This window comes from Apium graveolens, unplaced genomic scaffold (genome assembly GCF_009905375.1).
Source record: "Apium graveolens cultivar Ventura unplaced genomic scaffold, ASM990537v1 ctg3811, whole genome shotgun sequence".
Taxonomy (NCBI): domain Eukaryota; kingdom Viridiplantae; phylum Streptophyta; class Magnoliopsida; order Apiales; family Apiaceae; genus Apium; species Apium graveolens.
Window position 1 is genome coordinate 53,139 of NW_027418280.1, and position 21,437 is coordinate 74,575.

Sequence of the window (21,437 nt, forward strand, 5' to 3'; positions counted from 1 at the left end):
CGTCACACACGACACATGTAAACGTTCACGGGCATCGCGTGCGAGGCTAAAGGTGCTCTCGTACCTATTCATGAGAAGATTCTACCCCGTGTCATGACAGTTATAAAGCCAAAATGGGGATTAAACCATGGCTACTGGACCTGAACCTTGAGGGACATAACGAAACCCCTGCCCGTCTAAAGGTAACTTGTTTTCTAATAACTCTACGTGTGACTTGAACCCCTAAAATGAGGTACCTATGCCTATTCTTTTAGGTTAAGGACAATTTATATTATAGAGGATATACGTATTTTCTCTGGCATTTGAGTACTCAATCAATAAAATCAGTCCATCTATATTCATTTCGTGTTATTCTTATGTTTAGCAAAAAATCCATTTTTGTTTCGTGAATCTAGCACCCTCCAAAAATACTTTTAGACCAAGTTCTCCCTGTAACACTTGTAAGATCCTCTAAAAGATTTTGTGTAATTTACCAAAATTTTAATAAATCTATCCATTGAAATCCACTAAAAATGGTACATAATTAAAAAAAATCAGCATCAAGTTTGTGTGTAATTTAACAATTCATATATATACAAAATTTAATAAAATTCATAAATTATTATAAATTTATTAAAATCTGAAATGAGTACACTCACCTAGATATAGATATAAAGTTGATACAAACTTAAATTATAAATTAATTTGAAAAATATATAAGACAAGTGAATACACCATCATCACTGTTATAAAAATAATTGATTTTACTCATTAATCACCCGACTAATCATTTTAAGATGCGCTTTCAATTAAATTTTATAATTTAATTAATCACTATTTTTTTTTCTTAAATTGATATATACTCCCTCCGTCCCTCCCAAATGTTTATATTTGGGTGGGGCGCGAAATTTAAGAAAAATGATAAATTAGTGGAGAAAAGTTGAAAAAATGAGTAAAGTAGTGAGACCGATTAATATTATATGTATAATGTGGGTATAGGGGAGGAAAGTAGTGAATGTAGTTAATTTAAAAATTATAAAAATTTTATTATTTTTGGAAAATTTTGAAATGTAAACAATTGGAAGGGACATCCCAAAAAAGAAAGTGTAAACAAATGAGAGGAATAGAGGGAGTATAATTTAATAAATAAAGTATTTTGTATTTTTATTAAACAATATGATAGTTTTCTGATTAATCACATATTTTTACCGACTAATTCCGATTCACGTTATTTAACCATATGAAAAAGTAAAGGACAATAAATCACCTGGAACCCTGGATTTATAAAATATAAGGAATTTTAGGTATTAAAAAAGAAAGGAAAAAAAGGAAAAAGAAAGAGAAGAAGGTGTTAGGTTAACAATGCACATGTGATGGATATGAACAGACACTCACTCACACGAATGTATACATACAGATACACGACTCAGTAGTAGTGTACTCACGTGCTGTGGCCCGCGTATCTGTACGTAAATTTAAATTCATTAGCTCAACATTCCCTTTATAAATTAGAGCACAACACTCCACCAAAAGGCGTATGTAGCAAGTTCTGTTGTGTTTTTCATTTGATTTCTTTCATACTCTCTCTCAGTCTCTCTCTCTCTCAGTGTTCCATGGCTATTTTAACCGTATGTTCTCTTCGCTTGTTTTTATTTTACATTTACTTGTTTCATTTTCTGTATACAATCGTGTTTTCTTTATGTGTTTAATCAAAGAATTATGTTCATGTGAACATGTGTTATATATATATATATACTTTTCTTCATTTCCAGGGTTTGTCATTCTTTCGAATCAATTATTTCAGGGCTTTGTGTGTAATTTTATTTATAAGTATTCTACACTATCCAAGGGTAGGGTGATTTTTTACTGTATGTCCTTTTCAATAAATCTTTGTTGATTCTTAATTACACATGTGTATAAGTATAATTGAACTCATGTGTTGTACATTCTACAAGCTTGATTTTATTTCTTTTGAGGTACAATCTTTATTAACTATTCTCGCAATCCCACACACAGATCAGATGATTTATAGATGATGGAACTTATATGTATTTGTGCATTTTCAAGGTTGATTCTTCTCACAACAAAGACACTGTTGTTGATATGGCGCTGCCTCAAGCTGCTCAACAATTGTCTGATGACCATTTTCCTTTTGCTAGGAGGTATATATATATGTGTGTGTGTATAATTGAACTCATGTGTTGTACATATATATGCATTTATATTTATATACACACACACGCACACACTTTGATAATTAAACACCCACCCACCTTGTTCTTTTCACAACATTCCGATCCTCGATCTCTAATAATTTGAGTTAGATAGCGCCATGCCAAGAGGCTGCTGATTATATATATTTTGTTGTTTATTGGTATTTTCTTTTTATTTTTTTAGTAAAGTAAATTAAATATGTAATTTATGTTTATAAATTTGTTTTAATTAATGTGTTTCTTGTTTTAATTGTTTTCTATTTGCTAGTTATCAACTGGATGCCTTGGAAATGGCTATGAAACAGAATACCGTTGTGTTCTTGGAAACTGGTTCTGGAAAAACTCTCATTGCTATTATGCTTATGCGTAACTACGCCCACCTTTTGCGGAAACCGTCCAGTTCTCTTGCTGTTTTCCTTGTCCCCACTGTGGTTTTGGTATCTCAAGTACGTGTAAATTATCCAATTAATATGTGTCTGAAATTGATTGTGTTGGATTTAACTAGATTCTTCCTTAAATCATGAATAGCAAGCTGAGGTTGTCGAAATGCATACGGACTTAAAGGTGGGTAAGTATTGGGGAGAAATGGGTGTTGATTTTTGGAATGCTGCCGATTGGAAGAAGCAACAGGATGAATTTGAGGTCAGCGTGATTTCTGTTTTAGTCGATCTTGTTTTTAGAAAATAATGATGTCTCTGTTTTAATTATTTGTTCTTATTCAATAGCTATAATCTCATACTTTATTTGAATCATTATAATAACCGACACTTTCATTATGTCTCTTACTTGATAATGACGTAAGCAACAGAAAAAAGATTAGAAATTTAAGAAAAAAATATGTTCTGTTCTTTGTTGCTTGGTTTTAAAAATAGCAAGTGAATTTGTACAAAAATAAGCTTTCTTTATTTTCTAATTATCAAGTGAGCGCGAACAGACTTAAAGAAAATAACCAAGTCTAAAGTAGATACGAAAGGAAGTTTTAGTAAAACAAATTCAGTTGAAAATCAATTAATCTTCTCTCTTTTACTTCTACATTTCCTGTCTGTATAAGTTACTGCATAATCTTAGCAGAACTGTAGTGTGTTGTGTTCATGGCTTTATGTTAAGGCATATAAAGTAGCTCTTCTATTTTGGCATACTGAAACCTGTTTTTGCTGTCAATTTTGTGGCCTGCATGAGTTTACTAACTCCTTTTTGTCGTCATTCAGGTGCTTGTGATGACACCACAAATATTGCTTAATGCCTTGAGGCACAGTTTCATAAAGCTTGAGACAATAAAGATTCTAATATTTGATGAATGCCATCATGCTAGAGGTAGACACCCCTATGCTTGCATTATGACGGTAAGTCAATCTATGCAATACTATTGAACTAAAGTTACAGTAACATGTTATAAACCAGTCGACCAAGTTCTTTATATAAGTAGATTATTCCATCAATGGTTACCATGAAAACTTGGCTCACGCTTCTGTGGTCTATACTTGTAAACTATGCCAATCTCGACTTCACTTTGACTTGAATCCACTTGAACCTATAATTTGGTTCATGTAGTAGCCTAGACTTACGAGGATCCAACTTTTATGGTGCTAGAGTTGACCCATACTTCTTTGAGTCAAAGAAGCTGTGTAAAACACTCTTGTTATTTGTACGTAGTAGCTTAAATATCATTGTTGACGCTGCTGTTTGTGTTATAGAATCCTCTCTTTTTTTGTTTGATGTTTATATCTGAATTTTATCACATTGTATCTACCTTTGATTTTGTGATAACTCACCACAGGAATTTTATCATCGGCAAGTGGAACCTAATAACTCGCAACTACCAAGGATATTAGGGATGACCGCCTCCCCTATCAACACAAAAGGTACACAAGCAGTGACTTTTATATGTATTGTTAATCTTAAAGATAACTTCACTAAATGGTGAGCCTGGACAGCTCCAGAGGACAAAAAACTTGATCTACATACCTTTTTTTTCTCCAAATTTAGGTTCAAGTAACAAATTAGGTTACTGGAAGCAAATCCAAGAACTTGAAAACTTGATGAATTCAAAGGTAACATACATCAATGTTCTCTTTTCTATATTTTTGCGCGTGCGTGCATGTGGGGGTGGGGGGTGGAATTTGATGAATGACAAGTAGCTATTGCATATTAATGGGCGGAGAAAGCATTATTTACTAGATTTTTTTTTGTTTTACTAGAACCATAGTCTTCGTTTTCTATAGCTTGGCTTGTCAAAGATATATTATATCAAATAAATAAGCACATGTCTTTTTTCTTTGGAACGGGTGTGATGATATCTAATACCTGATACTTGAATAAAGTAACTTGTGTTCTTAATTAATGGCCTGATGTTATTATTTTTCTTCATATAGTTATGCATTGACCAAGTGACTTTAGTATGTTTCCCATCTGGTATAGGTATTTACTTGCAGTAGTGAGTCTGTGATAGCAGAGTATATTGCAATGTCAACTCCGAAGCTCAAGAGTTATAGGGATGTGGATGTTCTGTACCCGTTATATGGAAATATAACTAGCGACTTGGAGACTTTGCAAAAAAAGGTACTTACAATAATTGTTATTTAGCATCATTATCATTATAACTAGCGTAATGGTAATAATATAAATAGCTATTAATATAGTAACTATTATTTTTAGTATAATTCTAATATAAAATTATTACTATTATTATATATTCACATGATGGTGTTTGACTTGCAATTTTAACAGTTTGAATGTGACATTGGAAAAGCAAACATCGAGGAGTCAGAGAAGGAAAGTACAAGGCAGAGATTATTCAAATTATGTTCAACCTTTTCCTTTTGTTTAAGTGAACTTGGACTTTGGTTAGCCATAAAGGTATCTGGCTGCACTTTGTTTTTTTCATATTATAATGTTGATTTATTTAGCAGCAATTATGTTTTATTAGGCGGCAGATTCTTTATCATCTCAAGTAAACGAGATGTTTATATGGGAAAAACTGGATAAGTGCGGGGAGAAGATTATAGCAGATTTCAGATCGGATGTATTTAAACTTCTCTCTGGTTATATGCCTTCTGGTATGCTTCCTCCTCGTGCAATGACTAAGCTACTAGAAATTTCCTTTGTTGCTACTAATTGTTTCCCTATATATTTTATTCATTAGACCCTGACTGGTCTATAAGTGATGATATGGAAGCTAATGTGGTAAATGGCTATCTCTCCCCGAAAGTTACCTGTCTCTTTGAATCTCTTCTTGAACGCAGGTTAGATTGGAACACTTAACTTTTCCTTGTTTGATACATAGAACTATTCAGTGAAGGGTGTTATAAAATCATGCCTTTTTGATAATTTATATTAAAAAACTTAAAATTCCAAAATTGTGTTCCCTTGGAGCTAATATTGTAACGTATAATAAGTTTATGATGCTGTGCTGATAGATGACACAAGCAACCATCATCTTTTTGGTACACATTTAAGTTTTTCAAGCTCAGATTTTATATATAATCTCGGCGGGTACTATTAGTCTTAGAGGAATAATATGCTAAACTAACTGGTTTTTTCATATAGTAGTTCTTTAACAAGATTGGTTTGATTTTTTAAATCAATATTGGTTGGTTTTTTAAATATATTTCTGATAGCTATCAAACAAAAGTTGTGTCAGAAGGTCTGAGTTTCCGGTAAAAATTGGTTTGAGTTTTCATGTGTACATTCGATTTGTTATAGTGTATCTTTGTATAAAAATTTCATCTAATATCTTTCATGCGTGCTTATCCACACAGGGGATTAAAAGATCTGAGATGTATAGTCTTCGTACAAAGAGTTATAACGGCTATTGTGCTTCGTCGCTTATTAAATGTTTTGCTTCCTAGCCTGAGTGGATGGAAGACAGAATATATGGCAGGAAGCAATACTTGCTTTCCACAGAGTAGGAAGGCCCAAAACAAAATTATCGAAGAATTTCGCAAGGGAACGGTATTCATTATGTGCTGTGTATATGCAATTATATCACTTTTGGAAGAACAATATTTCCTAATTAATTGTTTGATGTTGTATGAATTATATGTGCAGGTGAACATTATTGTTGCAACATCAGTTCTTGAAGAAGGGCTGGATGTTCAGAGCTGCAATCTTGTTGTTCGCTTTGATCCATCAGCTACAGTTTGCAGTTTTATTCAGTCTCGAGGTCGGGCTAGGATGCAGAACTCAGAGTTTTTGCTATTGGTGAAAAGGTGAGGCTCATTTTGTTTTCATTTTTTCTATAATATTGTAGTATGCGAGGTGACAAGTTTCTGAACTTTGCCAAATCAAGTTTTGGGTTTCTCTGAATGTTATTTTCTTTTTGTTACAAATGTAGTGACGACAATTCTTCGCTAGTTAGAGTAGAAAATTACCTTTCTAGTGGACAAGTAATGAGGCAGGAATCCTTGCGCCATGCTGCAGTGCCTTGTCAACCACTTGATACTGAAATTTATAATGAAGTATTCTATCGGGTTGACTCTACCGGAGCTATTGTAACACTGAGTTCCAGCATTTCTCTGATTTACTTCTACTGCTCTCGCCTACCTTCTGATGGGTTTGTCTTTAGTATCTAATTTATGTCCACCTAGTAGTTATATTTCTTTTCACACTTGATTTTTTGTTTTCCCATGTAGATACTTTAAACCCTTTCCGAGATGCGCGGTTGACAAGGAGTCAGAGAAATGCACGTTATATTTTCCCAAAAGCTGCCCATTACCTACAGTTACTGTTCATGGAAGTGTCAAAACACTGAAACAACTTGCATGCCTAGAAGCATGCAAAAAGTTGCATATAATGGGAGCGCTGACTGACAATCTTGTACCTGATATTGTGGTGGAAGAAGAAGATAATGAAGAAATTGGTAATCAGAATTTTCTGTTTCTTTAAAAGCGTGTCTACCTTTTTGTGTCCATACGATATCGTATTCATGGTTAATATAAAAAATTGCAGGTCATCTGGATTATATCGATGAACACGATATCTATGTTCCTCCAGAACTTGTTGGTCAAGTTCTAAACGAAGCTGGAAAAACATACTACTGTTATCTTCTAGAGTTGGATAGTAGATTTAACTGTGATATAAAAGTTGATCATCTGATGATTGCTGCAAGTAGTGAGCTTATTTTTGATGAAAACAACTTAACATTTGAGTTAGAAGTTGATAGGGGCAGTTTAGCAGTTGACATCAAATATGCTGGATCCATAAGTCTTACTTTTGAACAGGTGATATATATTTTTGCATTGCTTCAACTACTCGTGATAAAAACATGTCTTCTATTTGTTGAATGTCAATTGTTCTTTTGCTAGGTTCTCACGTGCCAGAAATTTCAAGTAAAACTTTTTAGAGTTCTCTATAATAGCAATTATAATAAATTGAAGGAGACACTTGATATTTTTCACCCATTGAGAGACCTTACTGTTTACGACTATCTCCTACTTCCAACTACTGGCTCACAGCTGTCACCGACTATTGACTGGGGATGTGTTAGTTCTGTTCTGTTTAAAAGAGGAATTATCTGCCATGATCATGCAAACTGCCCTTTTCCCAAAGACCAATATAATATCATGCAAACAAGGAATGGTCTGGTCTGCAGGTGTGTTCTAGAAAATTCTTTGGTCTGCACACCTCACAATGGTTATATATATTGCATACTGGGCACATTAGAAGGCATGAATGGATGTTCAATGATGAACTTAAAGGATGGAGAATCTGTAACTTACAAAGACTACTATGAGAAAAGGTAAGTCAAGTCTTTGTGTATCTCAGCATTTTATTTGAGGTTTAATACCAGCATTGAGTAATGTATATCCTTTGTCATGCAAATACAGACATGGCATTGAATTGCAATTTGTGAGGGAACATTTACTCAAGGGAAGACATATTTTTCCAGTACAGAATCATCTTCACAAGTATAAAAAGCGGAAGGAACAAGGTTTGCATTTAATTTTTTATTACTATTATTTCTTCTACTCAATGTCAATTAATATGTGTATGTGGAGATCATTGGATACTGTCCAATGAAACCAGATTTTAGACTTAATCTAGGCCTTTCGTACATCATTTTTAAAGCTGTGTTCATATTGTTAATCAGCTCTCTAATAGCAACTGATATCATATACATGAAGCGTGCAATGTATTCAACTGCACTAATGATATATAAGATGTGGTGCTTTTTCTGAATTAAATTCTGGTACTGATGATTAGATATTGCACGAAAGGAAAGCTTATATAAATACTGAAACTTATCTTATTCTTGTCAGTATTATACATGGTACTTCCTCGTGCTGATTGATATATTCTTAAAATGTAGAACGAAGCAATGGATTTGTGGAACTGCCTCCTGAACTTTGTTCAATTATAATGTCACCTATCTCTGTCAGCACCTGTTATTCGTTTTCATTTGCATCTGCAATCATGTATCGAATAGAATCTTTGCTCATTGCTAGCAGCGTAAAAAAGATGCATGCAGATTACTGTAAGCAGAATGCCATTGCTACAGCTAAGATTCCAACCATCAAGGTATCTCTAATACCATCTCATTGGCAAAGGAAGTATGAGCTCTTGATTCCAATAAGATTACAAAAGCTCATATACTGCTTTGTGGTTTTTGTGAATTTGTTCGAGTACAATTTTCTTTTCCTTATAATAAAATGATAAGAAGAGAGTAGGTGAGGTCTTTCCTCACAAACAAATGGAATGGGAAAGCTGTTCCTCTAATGCCTCATAATCGTTACGTTGTATACTTAACTTACTTGTTATCGCCCTTCCTTCAGCTGGTTTAAATTTGTGGGGCTGCTGCTTAATTAGTTTTAAAGTTATGTTCATGTGCAGAATAGCCATTTGTGTGTCGATCTAGGTAGATTTTGATAAACAGAAATTTCATGAGCCTGTGAATCCTATTTTTAAATAGTGTCTTGAGTGATATGTTCGGTGCAAAATAACTGTGAAAATATATTGTATGCGGACTTGTTGCAACTCATAATCAGATAAACAGCAAGTGGAGGCTAGTATCTTAATGTTGGTCCACAGAATCGAGTTTAGCAAACTTGATCAACTCCATTACGTGTATACATGTGGTACATTTCATTCTTAAGTTAGAATTTCACGGACTTGGTCGCTAAAGCCTAGTTATGTGCTGAAGTATCTAGTGTAGTTGTTATCATGGATGTACCAATAATGTCTGGTGTAAGCTGCAGCAGCTCCACATCACAATAAAGGATAGAAATGTTTTTTTTAGTAAAGTGGAAACTTCTCCACTGTTTGTCTTTTCATGTGATCATGCAGAACCAACTTTTGCATTATTAGCTATAGTATGTCCAAATTTTAATCTTTTAATTCTTGGTATTAGGTGTTGGAAGCAATTACTACAAAGAAATGCCAAGAGAAATTTGATCTGGAGTCACTGGAGGCTCTTGGGGATTCATTTCTGAAATATGCTGCTTGCCAGCAGGTGTTTAAAGTGCACCAAGATAAACATGAAGGCATTCTTAGTTTAAAAAAAGATAAAATTATATCTAATGCTAACCTATGCAAGCTCGGGTGCAGCCGTAAACTCCCGGTATACTTCTTGTTTTTCTTTCTGCTAGTCTTTGATAGAATTTACAAATTAACATCCACCTAAAGCCCTCCCATGCTCCCTGGTATGAAGCTCCCTCTTGGTACACATGGGGCGATGGAAGCCAGTGGGACAAACCCTTGAGTTGTGTTTACTTTCCCTAGTGTGGACTCTGGAGGGTACAAGTCACCTGGTTTTCATTATTATGACAAGTTATCAGTTTCCAGTTACTAAGCACATGTTATTAAATGTTATTTTGTAAATTGGTAATGATTATACATGTATGTTAAAGTGCACCAAGATAAACATGAAGGCATTATTAGTATAAAAAAACTGATATCTAATGCTAACCTATGCAAGCTCGGGTGAAGCCGTAAACTCCTGGTATATTTCTTGTTTTTCTTTCTGCTAGTCTTTGATAGAATTTAAAAGTTAACATCCACCTAAGGCCTTCCCATGGTCCCTGGTTTGAAGCTTCCCCTTGGTACACACAGGGGAATAGAAGCCCATGGGACAAACCCTTGAGTTGTGTTATTTCAACTGGTTTTCATTTTTCAATATTATGACGAGTTTAAGTTTTCTGTTATTAAATACTACTGCATTACCTAAATATACAATCTCATCTTCTCAAACATCAAAGTTGTATTTTTGTTATCTGTACTAAGTAATGTATTGTTATATGTATCAGGGTTTTACGCGTAATGAACCCTTTGATCCCAAGGTGTGGATGATTCCTGGCGATCAGATGGAGGATTTTCGTGAAATTAAACTATCTACTGCGACAAAAATATTCTCTAAAGGTACACGGAAAATTAAAAGTAAAGTTGTAGCAGATGTCGTTGAGGCTTTAATTGGTGTATTCCTTAGCTGTGGCGGTGAAGTTGCAGCATTGTCATTCATGAATTGGCTTGGTATTGAGGTTGATTTTTTTAATGTACCATATAAGAGGAGCTTTCCAGCAAATCCAGAAAAGCTTATTAATATCAGCTACCTTGAGTCTATACTTAAGTACTCATTTAGTGATGCTTCACTACTTGTTGAAGCATTAACACATGGTTCTTATATGCTACCTCAGATTCCTCAGTGCTATCAGGTACCAATTCTTTTCATCATCTCATTCATGTTTCAGTTTAAGCATGTTTTACTTATACTGTATAGGGATTTAGACGCATGTGTTTCTGAATAGTTCAGGTAATCATAAATTCTTTTAATTCCCTTCTCATTTGTTCCAGTCTGTATAGATGGTGTATACAGGATAAATTGATGAGGAATTAGATATTTTGTTAGGTGTTGTGATGATCAAAGCAAGTAACATGGATGCACTCATCCAATATGCGTTCTATGGTATTTATTTGCTCAGCCTTGGAACCATTCCGTAGGATTTGCGTGATGTCAATTCTGGCTGTGCTTTTGATGGAAACGGAAATAAATTACGTTTCTTTAAGTAGTAGAGCTACCTCCAGTGTCAAATGTTTTTTTTGTGGAGGGAGAATGATATATATTTGATGATTAAAATGTATCTTCTACATAAAGAATTATCTACTTCAATTAAAAGCATGGCTTACATTTTCGACAAGTCAATTTGTATTTAAATCTTAATTTGATGATTATATATTTCTCTTTTGCATCTGCAGCGTCTTGAGTTTCTTGGAGATTCTGTACTGGATTATCTCATAACCATGCATCTGTACAATGAATATCCTGAAATGTCACCTGGATTGCTAACTGATCTGAGGTCTGCTTCTGTAAATAATGATTGTTATTCCCTCTCTGCGGTCAAGGTTGGATTGCAGAAACACATTCTCCATGCCTCGCAAAAACTTCAATGGCAAATAGCGTCCGCTGTTCAAGATTTAGATCCATCATTAATGGGAGCAACATTTGGATGGGAGTCCGAGAATTCTCTTCCTAAGGTTAGTGTTTCAAATATTAAGCTTGATGTGATTACTGTGTATTTTCTTTTTTACTTCCTTTCACAACATGTTTTGAGTTTTTAGAATATAGCATCTGATGTTCCTTTATCTGTGATATTTAATTATATTAACTATTGTTGTCTTCTTACTTTGAAAATACTGCCTTAGTCTATAAAGCTCCAGCTCTTACAAGGGTAATGGATAAGTTTGAACATTAACTTAATTTTCACAAGTTGAAATGAGACTAAAGGTGTTGAAGTTGAAGATTATTGGATTTTTCTGCATTGCTTGAAAACCTAAAATTTTGTTTATAATTTGTCTACCCGTGTAATTAACTGTGTAATAAATGATTTATTTTGCACCGATTGCTGAACTTCTGATTTGCATTATGTGGAACCTCATAAAGCGTTTCTTTTATGTCAGAATAGTGAAGTTTAAAACTTTAGGGTTGCTGTGGAAGATCTATGACATTCAGGAAGAGGTGTCCACATCCAATTACCATTTTCTATTTGAGAAATAGTAATAGATAAATATATAAATTCTGCTCTCATAAATACCAAAATGAGATATTCCTTAGACGAGTATGTATTGATTATCAAGGACATGGTAACTTAATCATGTGATAAATCTTTCCAAATAATATTTGTTTTTACAACATTTGTGAATGAAAACAGTTGAGATAGTAATTAGGGCATTAATTTGATTATGTTGTGCATGTGGATGTGGTACAGGTTCTTGGAGATGTAATAGAATCTATAGCAGGAGCAATTCTAGTTGATTCTGGTTACAGAAAGGATATTGTATTCAGGAGTATACGACCACTTTTGGATCCCATGGTTTCCCCCAGGACACTCAAGCTTCAACCTGTGAGAGAATTGCATCAGTTATGCCAAAAGGAGAACTATGTGCTGAAAAAGGCTGTTGTATCATGTGATAATAGCTTGGCAGCTGTTACAGTTGAGGTTGAAGCTAGTGGCATCATATACCAAGAGTCTTGCACTGCTCCTAATAAGGCAGAAGCCAAGAAACTTGCTTCAAAAGCTGTTTTGAAGTCATTAAAAGAGAGCATGTCCACCAAACCTCATCCAACTCCATTCCTCTCGTCTCCAAACGGTAAAAAGAGAAAGGAAGAAAAATGAGAGAGCCATGGTTCCTTATATGCTGAACTTCAGTACTGAATTTACTTAGTAGTGCTATCTTCAATAAAAAGATGACAAAAAAGATATAGTATTATTTTTTTTAAAGATTTTTTTAGAAGTTTTAGGGTTAAATCTGTTATAAAATGACAATCTTAGGCGATGTAAATTGTATGGATTAATTGCATAAGGTCCTTGAAGAATTATAAAAGGTGTGTTTTAAAAGTACAAGGCAGATTTAGGACTAAATAAATCTTTGTCCAGTTCATTTTTTAAGAGACATTTAAGTCTACCTATATTTGAATGACAAAGCCTTTGGTTATTATTATTCTTTTCTTGTATCTTGCATATACATTCTTCTTATTCTCTTTAAAGATGGTACGTGGTGATTATTTTTTCTGTTGTTATTGATGTGTCTCACTGTATTCATGCTCTTGTCTTATTAAATGATGTACAAAATGAATAAACTACTAGCTGCACATAAAAAATATTCTGTAAATACAATAATTTCTCAATAACATATATAAATAAACTATTTACCGGTGAAAATAAAAAATTCCTTCTATTTTCATTCCGGTTTGTCATCATATTCTCCCCTACTTGGGAAAAACTCTGACCACGAGTTTTGTAGAATCATGCAAGATTACCATGGGAACAAGATGAATTTCCTTAACCTTTGAAGAATGGCCGAATGGCAAAGAACTAAGATGGATTACTACATAAAGGAGGTCCAAGAAATATTCTGGAACGATGAAGTGAATATATTCAACCTCAATAATATCAAATACTTTATGATCCACAACCACTTGCTCCTCGCTCAAAATATTATTTTTATATATTATATATCAAAATATACATAAATTACAAAAAATTACCAAACAGTTATCTAATATTTCTGACATCACTTTTTCCACTAGCAATTTTTTTTCACAGCACAACAATTTTCAACAATATTCCTAAACAGAGTCTTAATCAGTTCCTTGAGATGGAAAATGCATGGCGCTCAAATGGATTTTGGTATATATACTGTTGCAGTAGAAGAAGTCTCACGCGTGTCGGAATTGGCTAATGAGAATTCTGACTTGGCTAATAAAAATGAAGTACCTGAATCATATAACGAGGAAGTAGAGGAGGCAAGAGTTGAACAAGAACTCAGAAAATCTAAGCGTACAAGAAATGAGCCAGCATGGTTGCAAGAATTCAGCAGCAGCAGGAGGAAATGAAGAAATAAATAAATAAGTAGTAGTTTATTATTAGTAGTAGTTTATTAGTAGTACTCTATTAGTTAGGAGATAATAGTTGAGTTTATCTATTAGTCATTAAGTGATTGTTTATGATTAGAATGGTATCTTTTCGAATGTTTATCCGTATGACTATATAAGCTCCTGGTATTGTGGTATTGAGCTAGAGACATATGAATAATATCATTTAGTATTTTCTTCTCCTTTCATCAGTTGCAAAGTCTGGCTGAGACTCTAAAATAGCTTCACTGGTGCTTTCATTGAGAGAGTATCATGGCAGAAAATAACAAAATGGAACAGCTCTTTGAGCAGTTCACTCGATCGTTCACCGAGCAATTACGATAAACACTTACTTCAGTTATGCAAGAGCAATTTAATGGTCTACAAGGTCGCGGTGAAGGTCCTGCACCTCAAGCACGACATGACGACTTTCAGCAAAAACCTAAGGTGATTCTTCCTCGATTTGAAAGCGGCGATCCGAATGAATGGCTTTACAAAAGCCAGGAAATTTTTTGAGTACCACAGGACACCAGAGGCGAATAAACTTTCGTTAGCAGCCTTGCACCTGGATGGATGGTGCTGCTTCCACATGGTTTCAATGGATGGAAACAAACCATTTAGTACGCTCGTGGCCTGAATTTGAGATGCAGATGCGTATACGATTTGGTCCCTCTCCGTATGATGATCCTAACACTCAACTCGCCAAATTAGCGCAGACCGGTTCAGTAGCGGATTATGAGGTACAATTTCAACACCTGACTAACAAAATCCCTGGATTACCTGAATCATTTCTTAAAGGATGTTACATCGGTGGTTTAAGACATGATATATAATGTAAAGTTATAACATCCCAACCCTATAACCTACAACACGCTATTGGGCTTTCAAAGTTGTCTGAAGAAAAATTTTGTTATCCGAAACCACCAAATAATCAATCTAAATTGTATCATTCAACTCCACCACAAAACTTCAAATCAATGAATACCACTGTTCATATACAACCACGTGAAACTCATCATAATACCCTTCCACTACTCACAAATAAATCTCATAACACAGCATCTCACGTGCCTTCATACCATAAATTACCCATTAAAAGGTTGTCAGAACCTGAGCGACAGATTAAAATTGAGAAGGGTCAATGTTTCAATTGTGAAGAACCTTGGCGCCGTGGACATAAATGCAAACAACAAATGTCCTTATTGCTTTTGGAAGGGGCTGTGCCTGAAGGGTTTGAAGACTTGACAAATGTTGATGGAATCACAGAAATTGTCAATATTAATGATGGAAAAGTAGAAGATGTTGAACATGGTAATTTGTATGCACTGATTGGTAGTACAAGTTCGAGATGTTTAAGGCTACAAGGGGAAATAAAAAATAAAACTTTGCAGATTTTGGTTGATGGTGGCAGCAGCCATAACTTTATACAGATTCGAGCTGCTAAATTTTTGGGCCTTACAATCACTCCAACAACCCAATTTTCTGTTATTGTTGGAAATTGACAGAATCTTAAATGCATTGGACAATGTTTGCAGGTTCCTTTCTTGATACAAGGATATCGGTTTGAAGCTGATTTTTATGTGATTGACTTGCATGGTGCCGACGCAGTATTGGGGGTAGCCTGGCAGGAGACACTTGGAGAAATCAAAATGAATTTTCAAGAATCCTATCTGAAGTTTGAACACAAAGGTGCAGAAGTCTGTTTGCAGGGGAATCAAGGTACTGCTTCTATTGAGCCTATCAATGCTTCTAATTTGACTAAACTTATGCATAAGAATGAAATTTCACATTGCTTCCTATTGCAGTTAGTAGTAAATTCCGACCCCTAAATACAACCCACCCTGTTTTCTCTACAATCTAATGATCATGTTTTATAATTGCCTACGATGCATTCAAATACTGAAATCAATGAGCTGCTCAGTTCTTACATTGATATCTTTGCGGAACCAAAAAACTTACCTCCTAAACGAGCATTTGATCATCAGATTCCACTTGAACCCAATGCCAAACCAGTAAATGTTCGTCCTTACAGGTTTCCACATTTCCAAAAAAATGAAATTGAATCTCAGGTGAAAAAGATGCTGGAATCTGGTATAGTCAGGCCAAGCACTAGTGCTTATAGTTCTCCGGTTCTTCTTGTAAAAATAAAGACGGTACCTGGCGCTTATGTGTGGATTATCAGGCGTTAAATACTTTGACAGTGAAAGATCGCTTCCCTATCCCTACTGTTGATGAATTACTTGACGAACTTGGAGGTTCCAAGTATTTTTCCAAGATTGACTTGAGGTCTGGATTCCACCAGATAAGAATGGCTGAGGAAGACATTCATAAAACGGCATTTCGCACACATTTTGGTCATTTTGAGTACTTAGTTTTACCGTTTGGACTCTCAAATGCGCCGTCAACCTTTCAAGCTACCATGAATACTATATTTCAATCTTATCTTAGAAATTTTGTTGCTATCTTTTTCGATGATATACTTGTTTATAGCAAGGATTGGGAATCACACATGGACCATCTGACCTCGGTTTTAAATTGTTTGAGGGAAAATGCTTTATATGCTAAACTTTCGAAGTGCAAATTCGTAGCCACTTCTATGGAATATCTGGGTCATGTGATTACACAACAAGGTGTGCAACCTGATAATTCTAAAATTGAAGCTATTTCCTCCTGGCGCAGGCCTACAACCTTGAAGGAGCTTCGCGGATTTCTGGGCCTTTCTGGGTATTATCGAAAATTTGTAAAATGGTATGCTTCAGTTGCCTCTCCTTTAACTGATCTCCTCAATCGAGATGCTTTCTCTTGGAATGACAAGGCTGAGAAAGCTTTTAGTTGTTTGAAGGAGTTGTTGACTAAGGCTCCTGTATTATCCTTGCCTGATTTTTCCAAACCATTCTCCGTGGAAACAGATGTATCAATAAGTGCCGTTGGTGCTGTGTTACTCCAAGATAATCACCCTCTCTCTTATTTTAGTAAGAAGCTCTGTCCTCGAATGCAAAAAGCATCTACTTACATACACGAGCTATTTGCTATCACGTCTGCAATTGCTAAATGGAGACATTATTTGTTGGGAGCAAAATTCTATATTTTTACAGATCAACAAAGTTTGAAAAATTTGATGCAGCAAGTGATACAAACGCCAGAGCAACAATACTACTTGACTAAACTCCTGGGATATAATTATGAGATTTTGTACAGGCCAGGGAAGTTAAATGCAGCTGCTGATGCACTTTCTAGAAATCCTGATGACAAACTTGATGACAAGAAAGAAAATAACTCATTTTTTGCTTTCTCTGCAGCTACCTTGGCTATTTTTGATGATATAAAACGCGAGCAAAGTGATGCACCAAAACTCCAGATTTTAAAAGATTCAATCTTGCCACCAGGTTGGACTAGTTCAGATGAAGTGTTTCTTTATGAAGGTAAAATTTATATTCCTAATCACTCTCAACTAAAGAAAGTCATTTTACAAGAATTTCACAGCTCTCCGCTTGGAGGCTATGGAGGGGTACAAAAAACATTTATGAGAATAAGCACAAATTTTTTTTGGCATCATATGCATAAAGACGTAGTTATTTTTGTGAAGAATTGTTCTATATGCCAACAAGTTAAAGCCATAAACACCTCTCCATATGGGCTGTTGCAGCCTCTTGAAATTCCAGAGCATGTTTGGGAAGACATCATCATGGACTTCATTACTCATCTACCCAACTCTCATGGTTTTACAACTATAATGGTGGTAGTTGATAGATTTTCAAAATCGGCCCATTTTGGAGCTTTGCCCGCACACTATACCGCCTCAAAGGTTGCCCAATTATTTATGGATGTTGTAGGAAATCTTCATGGAATTCCGAAATCTATAGTGAGTGACAGAGATGCGATATTTCTTTTTAAATTCTGGAAGGAATTATTTTCGCTCCAGGGAACCACATTCAAGACATCCTCTTCCTACCATCCTCAAACGGACGGACAAACGGAAGTTGTAAACAAGTGTCTTCAACAATATTTGAGGTGTTTTATATCTGAGGAACCTAGTTCTTGGCATAAATTCCTTGGCCTGGCTGAGTGGTGTTACAATACTTCATTTCACTCTACAATTGCTCAAACACCATACGAGGTTGTTTGGCAAGTCACCACCTTCACTGGCACAATATATTCCTGGCACCTCTCAAATAGAAGCAGTGGATGTTTCTTTAACGACACGAGATCAAAAGTTAAAAGCTCTTCGCGAACACCTTGAACGAGCTCAACAGAAAATGAAGGCAGCTGCTGATAAACACAAGACTCATAAAAGTTTTGAAGTGGGTGACTTGGTGCTTGTTAAGCTTCAACCGTATCGTCAAGCAACAGTGGCTATGCGTCCTTCTCAAAAACTGAGCAAGCGCTATTTCAGACCATTTAAAGTTTAAAAAAATTTTGGTCAAGTTGCTTACAAGCTTCAGCTTCCCGAGTACTCTAAAATTCATCCAGTTTTTCACATTTCTCTTCTTAAGGAATTTCACGGTATTTTAGATTCACCAGTTTCACTTCCATCACACAACTATTATGGCCAGCCTGTATTCAAACCTGTGGCTATTCTCTCTACTAGAAATAAATTGATTCAACAGTCTTGGGTGCCACAATCATTGGTGCATTGGGAAGGCCTACCTATCGAAGAGGCAACTTGGGTGTCTGACAATGAACTCTCGACGCTTTCTTATAATATTCACCTTGAGGGTAAGGTGACTGCTGAAGGGGAAGGTATTGTTGCAGTAGAAGAAGTCTCACGCGTGTCAGAATTGGCTAATGAGAATTCTGACTTGGCTAATAAAAATGAAGTACCTGAATCATATAACGAGGAAGTAGAGGAGGCAAGAGTTGAACAAGAACTCAGAAAATCTAAGCGGACAAGAAAGGAGCCATCATGGTTGCAAGAATTCAGCAGCAGCAGGAGGAAATGAAGAAATAAATTAATAAGTAGTAGTTTATTATTAGTAGTAGTTTATTAATAGTAATCTATTAGTTAGGAGATAATAGTTGAGTTTATCTATTAGTCATTAAGTGATTGTTTAGGATTAGAATTGTATCTTTTCGAATGTTTATCCGTATGACTATATAAGCTCCTGGTATTGAGCTAGAGAGATATGAATAATATCATTTAGTATTTTCTTCTCCTTTCATCAATTACAAAGTCTGGATGAGACTCTAAAATAGCTTCATATACAGGGGGCAGGAAAATATGTATATTTCAGCTAATTCCATTTACAAGTTTTTTAAAGTAGTCCAATGCCTAATAGATTATTAGGAGAATCATGATTAGTTCCCAACACTTCCTATGTTCAGGATGAATGACTCTCTGAATTTATTAACTATGTAGATACATTGATGTTGGGCGTGCAGAAAGATATGCCACAATTGCTCAGGTTGGTACTTTTTTGGGGTGTCTTATGAATATCTGATGACTGGCAGTTTTTTCTTTTTAATTTTAAAAATGACCAATTTTTCTATATGTAATCTGTGAAGCTCCCTGGATCATTTTTACAATCAATGGAAGAGTATATATGAGATGCTCCCCGTGCTTCAGTTATTTGAAATTTGTATGTAATCTATTTAAATTTTTCAGTGTCTTAACATGATGCAATATGATTTGGTTTTCCGTAGTCTCGAACAAAAAAAGAAGAGAGAAGTTACATAGTAGTAGTTACTTTTTCTCCTTGGCAATAAGTATGGCCATGGGACCTAAAGGTGGATGGTATAGAACTTGGGGCCCAAAAGACATTACGAACCTTTTTCTTACAACAAATTATGTCAAGTATCTAAATTTAATCATCAGTCGATATCAATGTCTGGTTGATCAACTGCCTATCGCAAATTAGACAAGTGTGCATATTAAGGTTTCTCTAAGTGTATTACATTTGCCCTTAAAGTTCAGACAATGTTCAAATTTCTGAGTTGGCAAATATCATCTTTGTGGAGGTTGCAACCTACAATATCAATCAACCTTAACTCCATAGTCCTAATATAGTAGAAAATTCTGAAATTTGACAAGATGGAATTTGTTTTATCATATGAAATTGATAACTCCGGCGTGCAGGGTTGCTCCTTTCGACGCTGCGCCTGAACCCTTTTTGCTATTGCAGTACAACTGCTGTGGGTGTCTGCAAAACAACACTAGAGGGGGATTTGAGTCTCGCGGTGCCTCCGGTGGGAGAGAAAGAACTCGCTTGGGAAAGATGAAGATAGATAGGAAAGTAAGGTGGTTGTGTGTGTATACTTGTGTGTAAGAGAGCGTAACCCCTAAATCCTTTCCCCTTGGGGTATTTATAACGCAAACGTAGGGTTTAGGGGTTGGTACATTTAGACCAGGACCGTTCATTGTTGAAGGTGGAGGATGCCTGCCTCGAGTGGATTTCATACACGTGTCCAAGTAAGAATCACCTTTAGGGTGCACCAAAGTTGTGCTGACGCGTTTCATGTGTTAGGTCATACAACACTGTAGAAGGGGGTTGAATACAGTGTAGAATACAATCAAATCGATTTAAAACACAAGTAATAGAAAACAGATGTATTCGATATAATAAACTCTGTTACAATGGAACTGTTCTCTCTCAGTGATGAACAAATATCATGAGAGCTGCTAGGTTATAACGTATGATCTTCTCGATGATCGTAACACATATTATGTAAAACTATGTCTATGTTTATATAGACACACAATTACAAGATAACTTCTAATTTATATGGAATATAATTCTGTCTCCTAAAATATATCAATCAAATATCTTATATAATTCTTCTAGTCTCTTTCCATGCATATCTTCTTCTTGTATTAGTCTCGATCTTCTTTCCTGTAAATCAACTTCTTTCCTTAATTGTTAGTCCTCCAGTACTTAAGTTCTGATATCCATCTTCTGATATTATCTTCTGATAATCTAATTCCTGATATCCTTAAGTCCTGACTTCCAGTAAGTCCTGATTCCAGTAAGAACTGATATTTCCTGTTAGTTAAGATCTGAAAACTAAATATAAAATATATTAGACATGACATCTCAAATATATCCAACAATCTCCCTCAACTTGTAAATTATGCAAGAATGTGTTGGTGGTGTTGGGAGGGGTTACACATTACTAGCCTATTCAAATGCATTATCTAAAATAATATTACTCTGGTTTATAAGAGAAACTTGATCTTTCTATTTTCTTGTATGAGGGTTGAATCCCAGAGGAAGGATCACGGGGTCTTTGTTGAGTTCTTGTAGTGATGAGAAAGTTGAGGAAAGGTATGCGAATTTAGTTGCCCTTAAATCAGCTTACTTTTGTATACTGTTCGTGTTCATGAATTATCTGAATCTGGGATAGATTGTGCAGTTTTTTGCTGTAAAGTATATTATATGTACTACATTTTTGTGCCGGATAATCATTAC

General features: G+C 35.1%; 1 protein-coding gene across 2 annotated transcripts; it reads left to right on the forward strand.

The window, feature by feature from the left end:
* Window positions 1-1,452: 1,452 nt before the first annotated feature.
* LOC141701416 (endoribonuclease Dicer homolog 2-like) lies at window positions 1,453-13,121 on the forward strand. Of its 2 annotated transcripts, none has more exons than XM_074505070.1 (23): window positions 1,453-1,607; window positions 2,047-2,141; window positions 2,461-2,638; window positions 2,721-2,834; window positions 3,401-3,535; window positions 3,970-4,054; window positions 4,179-4,243; window positions 4,611-4,751; window positions 4,920-5,048; window positions 5,119-5,248; window positions 5,335-5,434; window positions 5,951-6,143; window positions 6,240-6,400; window positions 6,526-6,744; window positions 6,824-7,050; window positions 7,140-7,411; window positions 7,496-7,929; window positions 8,018-8,121; window positions 8,500-8,708; window positions 9,538-9,747; window positions 10,433-10,837; window positions 11,379-11,657; window positions 12,389-13,121. In XM_074505070.1, the coding sequence occupies exons 1-23, from the start codon at window positions 1,593-1,595 to the stop codon at window positions 12,794-12,796; spliced, it is 4,308 nt and encodes a 1,435-aa protein (XP_074361171.1). In that variant the 5' UTR covers window positions 1,453-1,592; the 3' UTR covers window positions 12,797-13,121. The 2 variants fall into 2 exon arrangements, with proteins under 2 accessions (XP_074361171.1, XP_074361170.1); XM_074505069.1 differs by lacking the exon at window positions 1,453-1,607 and adding an exon at window positions 1,922-1,955.
* Window positions 13,122-21,437: the final 8,316 nt, after the last annotated feature.

What these genes read in the sequence shown, in the direction of transcription:
- LOC141701416 (XM_074505070.1), top strand. An exon ending in CTCCCCTATCAACACAAAAG is followed by an intron (nt 4,055 to 4,178) that starts GTACACAAGCAG and finishes CTCCAAATTTAG; the next exon opens with GTTCAAGTAACAAATTAGGT. An exon ending in CTAAGATTCCAACCATCAAG is followed by an intron (nt 8,709 to 9,537) that starts GTATCTCTAATA and finishes TCTTGGTATTAG; the next exon opens with GTGTTGGAAGCAATTACTAC.